The sequence below is a fragment of the Mytilus galloprovincialis genome, chromosome 8 (assembly GCF_965363235.1).
Source record: "Mytilus galloprovincialis chromosome 8, xbMytGall1.hap1.1, whole genome shotgun sequence".
In the NCBI taxonomy this organism is placed as follows: Eukaryota; Metazoa; Mollusca; class Bivalvia; order Mytilida; family Mytilidae; genus Mytilus; species Mytilus galloprovincialis.
The window spans coordinates 22,645,353-22,664,528 of NC_134845.1; the positions used below are offsets into that span (position 1 = coordinate 22,645,353).

At 31.9% G+C, this 19,176-nt stretch overlaps 1 protein-coding gene across 1 annotated transcript; it reads left to right on the forward strand.

Annotated features, from left to right (window-relative positions):
• Nucleotides 1-1,482: 1,482 nt before the first annotated feature.
• On the forward strand, nucleotides 1,483-18,563 carry LOC143043183 (uncharacterized). Its single transcript, XM_076215601.1, has 10 exons — nucleotides 1,483-1,687; nucleotides 2,445-2,507; nucleotides 4,696-4,764; nucleotides 5,106-5,165; nucleotides 9,295-9,378; nucleotides 12,392-12,475; nucleotides 13,836-14,034; nucleotides 14,422-14,508; nucleotides 15,603-15,701; nucleotides 18,042-18,563. The coding sequence occupies exons 1-10, from the start codon at nucleotides 1,506-1,508 to the stop codon at nucleotides 18,348-18,350; spliced, it is 1,236 nt and encodes a 411-aa protein (XP_076071716.1). The 5' UTR covers nucleotides 1,483-1,505; the 3' UTR covers nucleotides 18,351-18,563.
• The last annotated feature ends 613 nt before the right edge of the window (nucleotides 18,564-19,176 follow it).

Consider the following 19,176-nt stretch of genomic DNA (forward strand, 5'->3'; position numbering starts at 1 on the left):
CAAAGAAATACTTGTACCCATTATAACTTAGTCCGTTTTGTGAAATTGCTTCACTCATGCAATTAGAGGATTTTTTTATGTTTTCTTTTTAGTTATATCACTTCCCATGTGAACAATTATTGTTCCCATGGGAAAACATATTGTTCCCAAGGGAAAAATTATTGTTCCCAAGAGAAAAATTATTGTTCCCATGGGAAAAATTATTGTTCCCATGGGAAAAAATATTGTTCCCATGGGAAAAAATATTGTTCCCATGGGAAGAAGATTTTTCCCATGGGAAGAAAAGGAGTTCCCTTGGGAAGAAAAGTTCCCTTGGGAAATTTAAAGTTTCCCTTGGGAAATTTAGAACTTCCCATGGGAACAAACAATTTACTTATGTTCCCATGGGAACTTTAAAGTTCCTATGGGAACTCTAAACTTCCCATGGGAAAAGTAATTTTTCCCATGGGAACTTTCAATGTTCCCATGGGAAATTCTAATATTCCCAAAAATGTAGAACGATTACTAGTAATAACCAATAAATGTAAAGAAGAGTTTCTTTCTTTTAGTCCTATACTGGATGTGTACTATGATCGTTTAGTCTCATATAACTGAAACTTTAAGTTCCGGCAAAAAAAATCAGCTAAGTCAATGAAGCAGGGGAATTGTTATATCTTCAAAGTTACTAACTTTTGTTGAACGTCTGATTACGTCTCTTTAAATGTATAAAATTATTAAAAGTAGTATAAATACATTGTAGAAGGTCTTGAACGAGTCCATCATTTTTCTTTTCTCACATTACTTGTACATCATTGAGGTCTGCGAGAATATCGCTATGGAGTCGGAAATGAACGCCGACAGTTTGTATTTTAGCCCCTTTCAAATTTATGGTTGTGACAGCACGATATTGTTATATTTTGTGATTGCAGCAAAATGTCTCCTAAACCACGAGAACATACAGCGTCCAAGACAGGAAAGAAAAAAATATCAGTTATTGATCACGAGGAAAAAATTAAGACGGAGCTAGATCTTAAAAAAGAAGAAATCAAGTAAGATCTTTTTGTCTTAAATGTTTTTTTTAATATGCACTATCATATGAGTATATTATCGATCTGAAACATATAAAAAAATAGTATTAGTTCAACGTTCAACCATCTCTCTCTCTCTCTCTCTCTCTCTCTCTCTCTCTCTCTCTCTCTTGCTGCTCTGTTTTTAAACACATTGTATTTCATTTATAATAATTTTTTGTATCCAAGTACAAAGATGAATTTATATTTCGAAATGCATATTTTTTTATACATTGGTTTGACATTTCACTTCACGTTATACCACACAACATAAAAAAATCTTAGTTTGTATATACATTTTGAAGTCGTAATTCTACCAGGGAACATTAAAAAAACATTTTCAGAAACAATCAGTTCATTTTTTATAGATCTACATAATAAAATACCATATGTGAAAATTCAACATCAGAAAAGCATAATGTTCCAATTTTCAGACTGTTAAAAAATGCAGTGTACGGTATGTTGAACCATGCAAAACTGGTAAGCACAGAACTCAGAGAACGAAACAAGGGGCTAGTGCCAATTCATTTTAAGCGACCTGGTGATACAGCCAGTATACCAGAAATAGAAGAAGTGATTAGTACATTTGAGAGTCGTATGCAAGATGTATTCAATGTGATAAATGAGAGAGATGCAGAAATGTAAGTAAAATGCAGATGAATGAATTTCAAAATACAATGCAATGGTACGTACGTGTGAATAATTTCAAATATAACTTTAAATAAATAGAATGTACATAAGACGAAAGTACTTTGAAATTCTTTCCATTTATTCTACAATATCAGCTTGCATTCTAACACCTAGTACTGCTCCTCTTACATTTCCTTTTGTAAAAAGGGAAACGATATTCACTCATATTTTGTACATTCAATAATTGGATTGATTCTCCTTATGTATTTAGTACACGTAGTATAGAAATAAGATCAACTTTTCTCTTTCTAAAAAATATCGACATGACACTTACGCAAGGGGGCGATCGTTGAATGTGTTGGATTTATAAATACTGATATTTTATTCTGTAGGAATAGGGACTCTAAATTAACGATAAAATCTAGACAGAAATTGCCTGTATCTGCGTATTGAAAAACCAGAGTCTCATGGTTTTGGATGGACATTTAACTGTTTGCTGTTTTCTTAACACATTTCCATATTTCAATGGAGATCGGCGAACAATTTTTTTCGTTGTTGCAAGCTCAATTTATCTTTCAAGAAATCGTATGAAATTTCTGCAAATTTTGAAACAAAATAAATTTTCATTTCGCTCAAACACAGGTTTCATTTACGCATTTGTATTTGCTGATTAGCGCCATTGATTTCGTTATATGTATATATCATGTGTTTTGCACTTTTCTAGAGGTTTTTCATACGAGAGACTTATTTAAATGTATATTTCTTTAGCAAATATTTAAAAAGTGGTAATTCAACAGGTGGTGTTCAAAGTGCCGGTATTCAAGATTACAGGTAAGAATTATTGAAAAAAGTTTTGTATAGTACACACTTTAATTTATCAATTCTCAATACCCAAAAAAGTTTCTTTGAATCCTCATTGAATGCATTTTCGTTTACCTACAACACATAGATAAAACTAATTCGTGTAATGAGTCTGTAAATAAATAAACAAAACCCGTTTTCAAGCGTAAAAGCGTTAAAGGAGATTAAGATTTTGTTTTATTTTAAAGTACTTAATGTAATAGACAACTTTCGAGTTCGGTGCATTTCTTTTTAAAAACTTTGGTTTCAGCGAACATCACTTGTGCGTTTAGGAGCCTCGTCACTTCCGTTCCCATGTTGAGCGAGTGGTTAGAAAACTATGATGCTTTATTGCACGAATTATTCGACAAATTGAATTCTAGTAATTGACAATCAGCACTTGTATCATTAGGGAATTGTGATTAAGTACCTACATTATAAACATAATTCCTAGTTTATCCTGCAAAATGACGATCACTAAGACGCTTGATGAATGTTAATAGGGAAGGGATACAGGCGATCCCCTCTCTCTGGTAAATAACGTCATAAAAGCGCGCATAATTGACGAATTTTTGGCCGGTGACGGAAGAACTCGAAAATGGTCTGTTGAGTTCATCTATGAAAGACAATTGTGTGTTTTTGGTATCTATGATGAGTTTATTTACAACCACTGGGTCGATGCCACTGCTTGTGGAGTTTTAATTTCCCTAGGCCAGCCCAGTAGTCAGCATTTTTGTGCCGACATGAATTATCATTGATATGGTCATATTTATAAATTAACTGTTTACAAAACTTTTGAATTTTAAAATACTAGACTTTTCTACCTCAAGAATAGTTTACCTTAGCTGTATTTGACAAAGTACTTTGGAAGTTTGCATTTGGTCCTCAATGCCCTTTAACTTCGTACTTCATTTGGTCGTTTGTACTTTTTTTTTGGGTGCGAGCGTCACTGGTGAGTCTTTTGTAGACGAAACGCGCGTCTGGCGTAAATACAAATTTAATCCTGGTATCTATGATGAGTTTATCTACACTAGTAGCCAAGAATTTCCTTGATAATACATAATTACCGGCAATAGTAGTCAGTAGGGATCAATGAATATGAAAGCATGGTCAACAAATCTCACACGGTAAAGTAGGTGCTCCTTGTGAATGATGCTTACATTATAATAGCATAAGGAGAATTAAAAAAATGTAACTTGCATCAGGGAACATGGCAACAAATGATTTTACAATGCCTTTATTTATTATGAAAAATGTTAAAACAACTACACATATATCTGAATAACGGCAACATATATATATTATAAACATTTTGCAAATCATTCGTAAGAAATCTCATTAGAATATATAATAATTTACTCATATGAAACTTCCATTTACATAAAACCAACAATTCTTTTTTTTTTATTTTGTTCTAAAAGTAGATGAAGTAAAAGTGGATTGTAAAACATCATTTCATAATAGGTCTAATGCTTTGCTTACATTTGCATTCTTTTAAGATAGATTTGCAATAAGTCGACAGCAAAAGTCATAAATAGACTGTGTGAAAAAAATCCGGGTTACACACTAAAACCGAGAGAAAGACATCAAATTTAAGAGGAAAACAATGGAACAACAGAAACACTGAAGAGCAACAAGAATAATTGCCAACATACAAAAAAAAACGGACCATATGATCAATTGATAACAACTGTGATATTACTGACTTGGTACAGGACATTTAAAACAAAAGGAGGGTTGCATCTGTTTTGATGACTAGCCAAATTGCCCGCTTTTATGGCAATGCTAAAAAATATCGCAAAAATAATAACACTACGTGATAGAGATACAGTACACACAAATGCAAGGACCCTCAGAACAGGAAAAGACATACATAAATAATATAATAGTAAATTTCAACATGTAAACCTCAGAGTAACAACGGAAATCTTCATTTAACAACAGTAAAGCACACCACCTATTATCTTAATTATAAACGTTTACGTTTAGATTAAAATATCTAGATACAACTCATTTAGAAGTTTTTATGAGTGACATACAATCCAATTACTATTGTCAACAAACAAAACTGTATGTGTTTTAAATAATACCTTTATGATTTGCAATAAATGAACATGACTATATTTTTTTATCACAGAACCTATACTAAATTAAATTCATATAGCTTTTATGATTTAAGGCAAAGATTAGAAGAGAAAAATAAAGAGCTGAACACGCTGAAGATACAGTTAACAGAAGCACAGAAAGGGTAAAGACTAGTAAAACCATCTACTTCACAAACAACACACTTTATGTAACATAAACACTCGTCAGTGACTTCATGTATTACACTAAATTATGCAGCTTTGGAGAAAAGTTAAGGAAAATTGACTTAAAAAGAGATTTTCTGACTGCATGCATTTACCATACATGTCTTTATAGAAGAGTTTAACACTATCAAATACAAGTGGTCTTTCGAAACTAGTGGGAAGTTAGCCACGGTAAATATCAAAAGTCGCACCTAGCAGTTTGCTGGATTATTACTTTCTCATTTTTTTTCGCATTACATATTTAGTTGAAGCAGTCTTTTCTTAAAAACTGTATTTTCAGGCAATCAAAGAACAAAGGAAATGAGTTTGAAAAGCAACAAATACAAGAATTACGAGAAAGGTAGGCTCGAGGATAAAATTCAAATAACAAAATATAGGAAGTTAATAGTAGTTAAAATCAAAAGTCATTACATATTTTGTATGATTTATTTTTATGACGATGTAATTTTATTATAAATATTTTTCTCTCTCCCTTTTATCTACTATTTATAGTTAAGTACAGCACATATGCATGTGACATTTATGTAATTTGATGAACGTGAATAAGTCATTTGGTCATTTTGTCATTTTGTCATTTAGATATACAAATATACTAACATATCATATATAAATATAAGCAGTCATGCCAATAGATCGTTGCATCTTGACAATTGATAACAATGGACCTCATTTAAAGATAACAAGTAGCATAGAAGTTTAAAAGCATTCCGTTTACGACTTGCCGAAACATTCAATAAGTAATATTATATTTATAAATCAATATATTCCTTATATATGAAACATAACTGCATGTGCTATCCGCTAAAACGATACAAAATACACATCAAAAGAAACGATATGATTGAGTAAACTCTAGTTACATGATCTCAGTATTAAAAAAATATTATTAGACTTGCTACTTTTTGAATTTGTTTAGAGGTTCAAAAGCGATGAACGTGCGCACATTTTAGTACGCTATATGTTGTCCTTGGAAGCAAGTGCTGTCATATATTTTGTAATTTATTTTGAAACGTAATCCTATTTTGAAATTCCTTGCAATTCCTGTCTGCCAATCACAATTAAGAATTATCTCTTAACAGAGACCTTTCACATTTCCGTACCAGGTACCAGGATTATAATTTAATACCCCAGACGCGCGTTTCGTCTACATAAGACTCATCAGATGCGTAGATCAAATTAGTTTAAAAGCCAAACAAGTACAAAGTTGAAGAGCATTGAAGATTCGAAATTCCCGAAAGTTGTGCCAAATACGGCTAAGGTAAAATCGTATTTCAAATTTATTTGCTTAACTCGTTTAACATGTTTAAAGCCTTTTTGTAAACAAAAAAGGAAAGTATGCTTGGTACACTTACGAAAAGTAAAGTTTGAGGACAATCTCATTAGAATAATGTTTACCCGTCCGGAATTAATAAAACAAGCTTGTTTATAACTAATTTCATGATTTACTTATTAAGTGTACAAAATTTTATTTCAGTACCTGCTTAAATAATTGTAATTTAATCAATTTAAAAATCATATAAGAAACTCTTACCCGGAGCACCCAAACAAATATTTCGGACGTTCCGACGTCAACATTTTAACTTTTCTCAACGTTAAGTCTCCTTTCAAAGCAACACATTATGTTACATCTTTTTCACCAGTCATCAAAAATTTTCTCAAGCTGTTCTGTTTTCATTTTTAAGATTGTGTTCATTACTTCCTGTCTTAGTTCAGGAACATCGTCCACGGAGAAAAAATTGATATGCGGGAATACCGCAAAATTCATTGGTGCTAAGTTAGGGCTAAACGAAGGATGTTTAAGACATTCGAATCCAAGTAAATCAATTTCTAGATGTGTTTTTAGATCGTGTTGATCGGAGCATGGTCTTGGTGTCTAATGTTTAGTTGCCAGAACGTAGTAATAATGGCACAAGCTTTCGTCGGTTGTAATTATTATGTCTAGAAATCGTATACCACCATGAGCAACTTTTTAGTAAACTGATTTGACTTTTCCATTATTTTTGTTAAATGTTCTGCTGTAAAAAGTCGCGGTGACACTTGAATATCAAAGGAACATCTAACGTTGCTATTTTTTGCAGACTGTTTTAAGTATTTTTGTATTTCTGTTGGCGTTTTTCCAATGGCTACACAAAACTTCATAACCGTCCGCTGCTCTAGCGTTTCCGTAAATTTCCTTTCTTGCAATGATGCTGATTCTGGATTCAATGCTTCAAATTAAGATTTCTCCGCTGTTTTGAAATTTTCATCATCAAATTTAGCAGGTGTAACGCCAAGATTATTGTCGACATTACAATGTTAGTTTCATGTATTTTTTGCTGGTTTTGAAACTTCAAATAAGAAAAATATAAAAAAAACACCAGCCTGCATGTTATGTGATATTTTTGTCATGATCCGGGTCCCTATTGCTTATATTTATATAAAGTAAGTGTTATTATTTCGCATTTAAAATTTGACTAATATTATATTTATATAACCGAACTAGAATATAGTTCAGAATAACAAATATGTAAAAAGGAATTGACCTGAAAATGCTGTTTTTAAAGCAGATTTCACTTTGTCCTTGAACTTTAAGGACCACCCTCGTACCGGTACTTGAAATGTGAAGATAAGATTGATGCTTAAAATATTTTGACCACATGTTTGTACGTTTCGGCGTTTATAAAAGTGTACCAATTGGTAATAAGCATTATTATGGGCATTAATTACACCCCTTTTATAGCAGATGTATTCATGTAGTGTTATATTTATTGTTAAACTCAGTAACGACAAAACATTGATACATGCAACAATATCTACGGTTATCTTGATGGTATTTATTTGTTAAATAATCCAGAGCTCCGTCAAAATACCAACAATTACCCAAAAGGAACTTACTAATTACATAAATCTAACATATATAACAGTCGATGTCCTTTTCTAAATTTAGATATTTAAATTTCTAAATAGAAACTTCATACTAAAATTTACGACGATTTTTCATTCCGGAATGTTAATTTTCCTATTGTAGATGGGGAAGTTTCTTTGGCTGAATCATACGCTGTATATATATACCAACTCGTTCGTTATGCCGATGTGCAGCGATGTCATAATTTAACAGAACGTTATTAATTCATCACTGTATGGTAAATCATGAAATTTGGGATTTTGCTACCATAAATTAATCAAAACATTTAGTTTCATAGCTACAAATATGTATTATAATTAGTAAATTTGGCTCTACATTAAAAACTTATTAAAACGGTATTTCATGTCTTAATGGTTACGATGGTATTTTTCATAAAACGTAAACATCACTTTGTGATCCGTGTTAACTCATCAACATTTGAACGAACTCATGTTAGAAAAGGTTATATTTTATTAATGTTGTAATAAGATCTTAAATTGTTGACATCTGCATTGATTAACATCGAATTTGTAATCAACAAATCAAAAAATAACTATATTTGTATTCTTTTAAAAGTTTTTTTGGATGTATACATACACATCCACGTTGATTTTTTATTTTTTATTTAGAGATCAATGCTTTATCTATATCGTGTATATATACAACTAGTACATATTTGTTTTACGGTAAAATTCTAAGGATCCTACTGCATGTAGATACTTTTATTGTGGTATTCCAAAAATCATGTTTTGTTCGGTAATACAGTAAATCCCTAGGGTGTGATTTGATTGAATTTAGTATTTGATACATGATTTCTTAGCATGTGTTCTGATTCTTAATTGTTTTAAGGTGTCAACTAGCTTTCAGTAACTGCACACATATTTTCATGCTAATTGGACACAATTTCTAATGCGTTTCTGAACTTCAAAGGTTTTGTTTTTATATGTACCAACTTTGATTTAAATTTAATATCACGATAACGATATCCCAGTTTGAATTGTTTTACACTAGTCATTGCATGGCGCTTTGAAGACTGTACTTCGACCTATCATTGTTAACTGTTTATAAATTGTGACTAGGATGGAAAGTTATGAACATTCATGCTATATCTTCCAATTTACAAAACAATATTTTATTTTACTGCATTATGGCAACAAATCATTACAAGGACATTACATGTATCATACAGACACAACCACCTCTAGTCGTACCTCTTAATCATTATATAATTGCTTTATCCAAGGATTATGAAACTCTATGTATGCACTATCTTTGTAACTTTTTATTTTATTTTTATTTACTTCCTTCATTATTGGCTATAATATACTTTTAGTTGAAAAGTAAATTCAATCGTATTTACAAAAGATAAACGTAGGCAGATTCGTTGTATTTTTAACAATTTATACTTGGATCAAAGGAATCGCAAAAAGACCTCTTGGTATGTCCTACATTATACATGTGCACCTCGCCCTGCATTTGACATCGTTGACATAATTATATTTTGTCTGAGAGTTTGTGATATAGATTTTTCCTGAAGAAAGCTTATATGATAATTTACTGATTGTCTGATTGTTAATGGTTGCAGAAAAAACTCTTTGGAAAAAAACTTTGACCTTGCACGGAAGCAGATTGAGGACAGAAGTAAAGAGATAGAAAAACTGAAGAGATGGTATGTTTAATAAACTGATTGTATTGTTATGCGTTTACGTTTCTACATTGGTTAGAGGTATAGGGGGAGGGTTGAGATCTCACAAACATGTTTAACCACGCCGCATTTTTGCGCCTGTCCCAAGTCAGGAGCCTCTGCCCTTTGTTAGTCTTGTATTATTTTAATTTTAGTTTCTTGTGTACAATTTGGAAATTAGTATGGCGTTCATTATCACTGGACTAGTATATATTTGTTTAGGGGCCAGCTGAAGGACGCCTCCGGGTGCGGGAATTTCTCGCTACATTGAAGACCTGTTGGTGACCCTCTGCTGTTGTTTTTTATTTGGTCGGGTTGTTTATTATTCCCCATTTCCAATTTGATTCTAGAGTCGGAAACGTTCTTGTGTTCATTTTCTGTACATTCTGTCCATTGCCCATCTATTTGTGCATCAAACGAAGTGGAAGTGGGAGAGAAACATTAATTAAAACATTTCCATTAAAAAAAATGAGCATTGACAGAACATAATGTGTGGATATTTGATGAAGTGCAATTTATAATTTAATTATCATTTGCAATTATGTCGGGGTTATTTTTAACTACCATGGCTTACAACGAGTCATCTAAGATAAGTTTGATCTAGTAACATATGTTTTAATACAAACATTGATTATATGACATATTTCTAATGCATGACAGGAAATGCACTAATAATAGTTATATAAGTCAAAAAGACAAAACAAAAACATAAAGACATCTAGGATTGAACATGTAGTCTGCAACAAAAGTCCAATGTCTACACCATATATGCCAAGCTGTTTATTGTCTTCAAATATTTTAAGGACTGAATAGATTACAGATTTGCCTCCCAATCTCCCACATTTGTTCGTATATCAAAATTATAGATAATTGTTACTTCGGCGTCTTTGGTCTCTAGATGACAGTTGATTCCTAGCAATTAAAACAAATCTTCTTAGTTTGTATTTGTATGCAATTCAATTCAATGTTTAAAAAAAGAATCATCTCTCAACAAGTACAATCGGTATTATATATATATATATATATATATATATTTATATATATATATACAACTCGTCAAAACATCAACCCAACAATGTTAGATCTGTAAATTTGCTTTCGCAAATTTTTTGTTCTTCCCTCGCCGGGATTCGAACCCATGCTACTGTGATATCGTGACACCAAATCGCCTGCACTGCAGCCGTCCCGCTAGACTACACGACCACCTGGGCTCTCAAAAAAAGAGCTTTCGCTGGCCGTGTGTTACCTTTCCACGTCAGTTTTAATCTAGAGGCGTACTGCAGTACATGATATATAAGGCATGAAGATGTTATTGTTACAGATCAGCTAAATTATCTATAGTAAAGGATCCTACAAATGAATGTAAGATACAGTCACAGAAAATAATTATATTTATAAGTACGTCTGAGTCAGTGACAACCCTACAACAGATGTATCCATCGGATCGCCATCAATGATGGTGAAACATGGCTGTGTACATAATGTATATACAACTCGTCTAAACATCAACCCAACAATGTTAGATCTGTAAATTTGCGAAAGCAAATCAAATTTACAGATCTAACATTGTTGGGTTGATGTTTAGACGAGTTGTATATACATTATGTACACAGCCATGTATCACCATCATTGATGGCGATCCGATGGATACATCTGTTGTAGGGTTGTCACTGACTCAGACGAACTTATATATATATATATATATATATATATATATACAACTCGTCTAAACATCAACCCAACAATGTTAGATCTGTAAATTTGCTTTAGCAAATTTTTGGTTCTTCCCTCGCCGGGATTCGAACCCGATGCTCTGTGATATCGTGACACCAAATCGCCTGCACTGCAGCCGTCCCGCTAGACCACACGACCACCTGGGCTCTCTATATAACTGTAAAAAGATGTGGTATGATTGCCAAGATGATAACTCTCATCAGAGACAATTGCAGAATAACATTGAAATTAACAACTATAGGCCTTCATTAATGAGCAAAGCTCACACCGCATAGTCAGCTGTATAAATCCTCGAAATGACAATTGTAAAACAGTACAAACAACTAAAACCAACGGCCTTATTTATGAAGAAAATAATGAACGAAAAATCATTATACTTATAGAGAGCCAATTATAAGATATTTAAAAGATGTGGTATGATTGCCTATGAGACAACTGTCCACAAGAGACCAAAATGACACCGACATTAACAACTATAGGTCACCGTACCGTACGTTTGATATGCGAACAAGAGACTATTAAAAGCATAGATATACCACGGTAAACAATATACAAGGCAATTAAATACTATTTATTGTAAAAATAAAGTTTATCGTCTGAATAAGTGGCATGTTCATCGCGCAATTCTGACATACAAAATTTTACAATATGACTTGGATCAAAATTTTCAGAACACAGTAAAAAGTAAAATTACAAATATACTGAACTCTGAGGAAAGTTCAAAAAGGAAAAGTCCCTAATCATTTGGAAAAATCAAATGCTCGAACGCATCAAAGATATGGATAACAACTGTCATTTTCCAGTAGAATTGGAATGAACCTGTTTTGTTAAACGAGCTAAACCTTTCGCTTGTATCATAGTTAAATGACTAATTCAGTTCACATAAACTTTTCCTAACAAAACGTTCTGAAATATTTTAACACACTTAAGCTCCGTTCTTAAGCCTGACCTTTCTGCTATATATATAAACATGTTTAAGCCTTATGACAACTGTGGCATATTTCTATTACTTTCTGTCATCATTTATTTGCTTAGCCTTAACCCTGATATTATGCAAATTAAAGCATGAGTCGTGTTAATGTTGCAACACCTTGTACTTTTTCGAGGACACATGTTTACAAATGTAGTTGTAATGTTAAAAAATAAATTAATGCCATTTGACAATATTTATTTGTATTTAATTTCAAAAGTATGTCATGTATACGTATTTATGTTAAACGACTAAAAAGTAAAAAATATATCTTTCTGTCTTTTATGGTGATAGCTTAGATCAGTTTGATGAAGAAAGTTCGAAAACAAAGAAGGAATTAAAGGCCAAAATTAAAGACAACGAGGATTTGAGAACGAGGTGAGATTGAAATCAACTGTGTGACTTTTTTACTTCCAAACAATTTTCGTGCGATACTGACTGAATATGTTTTGTTTACCAATATATTATGAAGATAACATTTTCAAACGAAATCAAAGTTATTTTACTTAGCAGTTGTTTGAAAATTGTATTTGGTATTTGTGTTTTCGATGGTGACTATAAGAAATTGAAAAAACTTCTAAAATTGAGAAAGGAAATGGGGAATGTGTCAAAGCGACAACAGCCGACCATAGACTAGACAACAGCCGAAGGCCACCAATGGGTTTTCAATGTAGCGAGAAATCTAGTCTTTATTGAAGCCTTTCAACTTTAAAATGCAACACATTTCTAATAGCCAACAACATAAAACGGTACAAGGCAAAGCATTTTCTAGATATATACTATGAATTGAATACTAACAGACTAACATTGCCCAATTGGTCCACTTAAAAGTTCATTAAAGCGTAGATTTCGGCATCTGGTATTAAAGCAGCAATTATTTCAATGGAGGGGATATGTTTTGTTTTGTCTGAGTCAGAACAACGATATCAATCAAATTATTTGTTTCAAAATTTTTACAATTTTAAAATCTGGGTTCAGGCACATATGGATTTAGAATATTTCTTTGTTTGTTATGTTTGTGGTCAATGTATGTGTAGCAAAAGAGAAGGATTAACATTTCAATGTATACGGTCTGGTTTTTATAGGTGTTTATGCAAAGTTTCTCCGTTTTAATCTTAACCATTTCAGAGTTGAATGTTCTAAATGAAATGTTTTGATTTGAAAATCGTAAAACATCTGTTGTCTCTCATGCAGAATTAAATACCCAGAATAAACAATACATGTCATCAAAGTTCAATCAAAACAGTTTCAAATATATGAGCAAGTAGGGTTAGGTAAATGAAGTTGAGTATTTGACACAGGTCCGCTCGGATATGCCATCAAATCACGCCGAAATTATTTAAAGGATACAGAATATTAAGTTAGATTTACCCTAGTGTGTCTCTATTTGTTGCTACTAACATTTACACATTGACAATGAGAGGATCGAATCAAAATTAAAATGCTGTCGTTGTTAGAGCTTAACTTCGAAACCCGAGCAATGAGAAAATATCTTTCAAAGATTTAGAGCACTTATTGGTTATTATAGTTATCCCAGTTCTAAACACATAATTATGTGGATATTGACATAAACAGAACTCATCATGATAAGTTTTGGGTATTTCAGAATTTTTAGAAATAAGCGATATTTATAGAATCTTGTTCACATGTAAGACGTTATGTAATTGTTTATTATAATAATATTAACTGTGTATGTACGAGGAAATAATGAAAAACAATTCTCCTCATAATTTTCAAGATTAAGCCAGGTAGCCGGAGCAAAACTTGTAGCCGGTAACACAAGTATTGCTGACCTAGGGGATAAATTTAGACCAACCAGGATAGCAGAACTATATTCAGAACTTTATGATAATGATTGGACAGAAGCAGTTGACAATTTTAGCAAACAAGAATGGCCAGAGGAGGTGATTGTTCAGCATCTGTTTATCACCCTACAGGTATTTTAAAGTTAATAATAAATACTATCCATAAATACTGGAACTCCTTATGAGATATATAAATGTGTGTGTTCTGGTTTTCACATTGTTACATGTATACAATGTTGGAATTCATGTGTCAATTGAAGCAATCAACAGGTTAAAACAAATAATAAAAGTACAGACGATGAAAATGTGAAAATAATGACAGTTCGAAATAGTAAAATGTGGTAGGTACTTTATAATTCAATGATATTTAATTATTATTATAGCACTTTCGCGGTGAGTTTGAGAGAATTTGAAATATTTCTGTGTTCACTAAATAATAATGAATACAAAAGTATATGTTGCAAAATACAAAATATATTTGATTGCTTCGTTCTTTTATTCATTTTCGTTTTTACTTAGGGTTGTTACATTGCTTGTTCTCAATTAGCCAACCAGCAGTTGCAGGACCTTGTTCAGAAGCTCTCATTAGATACTTCGTCACAAGATGTACGTATATACCAAACAGATGATTACGTCCTATAATGATTAGACAAATAAAGGCAACAGAAGTAAACCGCTGATCTAAAGTCATAAATAGATTGAGAGAAAACGAATCCTGGTTACAAACATAAACCGAGCGAAAGACATGAACTATAAGAGAAAAACAACAGAAACACTGAAGTAAAACACAAACCAAACGACAATGCAAAATACATAGAACTGAACTATAAGATAGCAACTGCCATATTCATGACTTTGAACAGGACATTTTCAGACTACAAAAGTTAATCAAAAAGAAAGGGAAAACATCCACTTAATTATTAAGGAATTCCGAAGAATGTAATAGATTTATATTCTATTTCCACAAAATTTAGAAACTCGTTTTATTTGTAGAAATGTCCATTTTCATTAATCACACAGTAAAACGTGTTTACACCTTCAGACGAAGCATGGCCTTTGATATCACAACAACTAACGTCCTTTTGCGACATCATTGACTCTACTCCCAAAGACAAATTGTATGAAATACCAAATTATATGGAACAATAATTTACTACCTATAAAATTAGTGTAAAGTTTCATTCATACTAGTGGACATTATCCAGATTTTATCTATACTGATCATACTAATCAGACATTTAATTCTATCACACTAGGTCTATTCATTTTTAAAGGGAAATTCCGAAATACATGTTACGCATGGTTATGACAAAAACAAATGGTTAATCTCAACAACAGAAAAAATTTAATCTTGTAATAATGTTATGAATAACATTAATTTCAAACAAAAGTAATCAGTAAGTAAAGCCAAAATTTGTCCGATCTGCTTTTTTTTTTAAAGACATCGAAATTAAATACGAACGTTTTAAAGAAAAAAAATTCTACCTCAAAAATCTTGTTGGGCACTATAATTATAAGCATCAGAAAAAATCATTTACATTGCAGAGACTGGCAAAAATAAACATCATTTCGAAATTCAGTGAAGAATTCGTTCATTGATTTTGCTATGAAACAAAGGCATCATAAGGTAAAATTGCAAAGCCAAAAGGTATGCAAAATAGCATCCTCGATACCCAATCAGGTAATTAATACGTTTTCAGGGGATAACAAAGTTTCGTGAAAGTCATACAACAGAGATTAGACAGTTGGTAGATGCACGGAAGGGGACAGCTAGGGATGTAGCAAACTCGATCAGTAAGGTAACAGGAATAATACAATTAATCAGACAAACTGGTCTTCGTCATACGTTCTTACCTTAAGCTAGTCCAATATCCGGCTGTGCTCCGGTATTGGCTGATTAAAATTGTCTGTTTAACGCTATGGTTCTAGTCTCGGTCATTGATGATAGTCATTAATCAAACATATGTTGTACGCACGAATATAAATTTATATTGTTTTATTTTTGGTGTATTTTATTTTTTGTTAGTAAGCATATGTCATGTATATATAGAAAAGAATATTAGGTATGATCGTCAATGAGACAACTCTCCACAGGAGACCAAATGACACCGAAATGCATGCTTTCTATTATAAGTGACACAGTTTGCTTCGCACCTTTACTGATCCATAGAGGGTGAGATAAATCTATAAACTATTAATTTCTATTCATCAGTAGAGGTCAGCATTGAAGTTATTTCAGACGACTTTGTTTTACTTCCTGCCAAGTTTTGTATAAAAATAAACATTATTCAATGATGACTTCATTAATAATAGTAGATGTGACTTCATGATACCCTACGAAATCTACTGACCTCCTTCGGATCTATTGGGGTCACCATATGACATTGTTAAACAAAACACAACGTCACAAATTTTCACGAGGAGCGAAAACAAAAATTGACTCAGATTTGTTTTTCAAGTTCAAAAGACATCCTTAGCATTGGAATATGAAATGCTCGATATATTTTATTAGCAAATATTTACTCAATAGACACCTAACATATTAACGAATTTAAACTAGAAATTTTAAACTATTTCGACAGGTTACATACTCAGTGGTTAGACATCCTAGTAGTCGTTCAAGCAAGAGCAACTTATATTGAAGTATTAAAATCACGCTTACAATCGGTATAATTTGTCGGAAAAATTAACTGTTATATGTGTTCTTTACATGCCAAAATCCTCAGAAAGACCCAAGTATGACACCGATTACATGTTTGAATGTATTTGTGTTTGGTTGCTCTAACTCGAATGTTCTTCCAGGGAGTAGGTTATTTGTAAATAAAAAAATAAAATCCGTAGTCAAATCGGCAATATGAAAATAGTCTATTCTTCATCTTAGTACCTTAATTGAGACTGCTTCATTAATATTATATATATTAAATGACTGAATAAATAGTCAACGATTAATCTTACAGGGCGATGGTTCATGTAATATGATTCTGTACACTACAAAATATAATATGTAACAAGTCAAAAAGGGTACAACATCACCATTAAATAACTATAAAATGAACAAATATTAGATATTTCGGATAACAGATATCCTTCTTTGGTAATAGCTCGATGTCAAATGAATCATGTCAATATATTCAAATTGAGACACTATCAAAATCTTGAAAGTTTATACAATTTAAGCGGACATAACAGACGCTGGTACAATTTTAAAATTTCCAAACACGGCGCAAAGATTACAAAGATATGCCAAATAAAAATAGTTATTTGCGATGTGAACTGGCACAACTCTAAATTTCCAAAGGTTGTGACAGTTGAGTTGTTATAACTGCATGGGAAGCAGCCCCCAAATAAAAAAAAATAAAAATACCCTAACCGATCCAAGTTGGTATAATATTTCAAATTTGACAACGGTAGGGTACATGTAATTGCAACAGAAACTACATATTTAAGCCTCACAAACGAATAGCAGATTAATAATGATTAGAAAAATTAGTTTTATTTAATAAGGTAAAATAATTGAACGTAGCTACGTACTTATACATCCATCCCAAATGAATTAAGCCCTGTAATTTAAACTGGTATTTTTGAAAAAATCTTCAAACTGTAAAGCCAGTACGGACTACGTTTTTCAAATGTTGTTTTTCATGTAGAAATTAAACCGTTTGCATAAATTGAACTGTAATAACTTTCATTGAGAAAATAAAAACTAATGTTTACTGGTTAAATAAAAAAGAATAGCAATAGGCACGAAAGGAGCAATTATAAACCACAAGTCAGATAAAAAAAAAATGTCAGAAAGAAAAGCAACAAACGGACAAGTAATAGCAGTCCATAAAACAATTAAGACACATGAAAAGCAGCTTCATCGGTGTATATTTAAACAAAAACCAGAGATGAATCAGATGCTGAGGACCAGTGAGCAGTACCTGCTCAAAAAGTGTCACTAGTATATATTTCTAAATTATAAAAATTAAAACATTTAATTATTTCGAGAGGAAGTTAGTTTAATGATAGACATCATAATTATATTCATAGCAAATGTGTGTTACAAACGTATTTTCATAAACAGGCAATAGCATTCTTATAATCATGATAATGGTGTTTCTCAGTCTTTGAAATAAAAGATCTTATTTGTTTTCAAGAATTTGTACAAAAACCAGAAATTTGACGAAGTTCTTCGAAGCTACAAATGGATGAAAGATGATATCGTTCGACAAATTACAAAACTTACGTTTTTTGAAAAATGCGTGACTGTATGCTGGTTAATGGTAGTACAAGACCCTGAAATGTACATTGCGGATAACTTAAGACCTGGAATGAAATTTAATAAGGAACATTACAGGGAATATACAAAAAGTGGACCAAAAGTTGATTACAGTGTTTGGCCTGCATTATATCTTCACAAAAATGGACCATTGATGATAAAGGGCGTGGCACAGGCATGTGACTGAAGACAATGTTAACATAACCAGAAAACACACATATTAATAAATACTGATTGTTGCCAATTCTAGTTATATACAGTTTGTACATATATATATATACAGTAGTTAAAAACAATAAGAATATTGGGAAATCAGAGAAGTTAATCACAGTATCACTTACAAAAGCGCTTCGGACGCAATAAATTATTAAACGTGTTGTTTCCCATTTTTTATAGTCATTGGTCATGTAATTACTATTACATAATGTTGTAATAAGTAACTTACTAAAAAAATATTTGAACCATACATGTATGTCATATTATATTTATATCTTTATAAGTTTGCAGCTGTGGTGGTTTTTTTTTCTTGTTTTCTGTGATTTTAAAAAGATTTATTACAGTATTACATTCATGGGCTAACAATCGCGACATATCAGAAAACGAGAGCGATGAGAGATCGGTTTTTAATTGGATTGATGGGCTATTAGATTCGAATATTTCATTATATGATCTGAAATTTGTTTCAAGTCAGAACTGGAAAAAACAACGCTAAAGCAGCCGAAGATTACTACGCTACACTCTTTGTACACAGCAGAAATGCCTTTTCTCTGAAAATTAAACGCAATAGAATTTTTTTGGACCTATTTTGAATGCAAATCAATCGTAGTGAAAAATATCAGAAATCAACACATTTTAGAATACTATGTTAAAAATACCAGTGCGGCGAAATGAGAGGATCGTTATCGGTCAATATAGAGGAACTAAAACTATATCTTTATTTGTTACAAAGTATTGTAAATATCAATATGTTCCGTTTCAAAGCAGTTTTTTTCCCCCTTTTATATATGATTGTA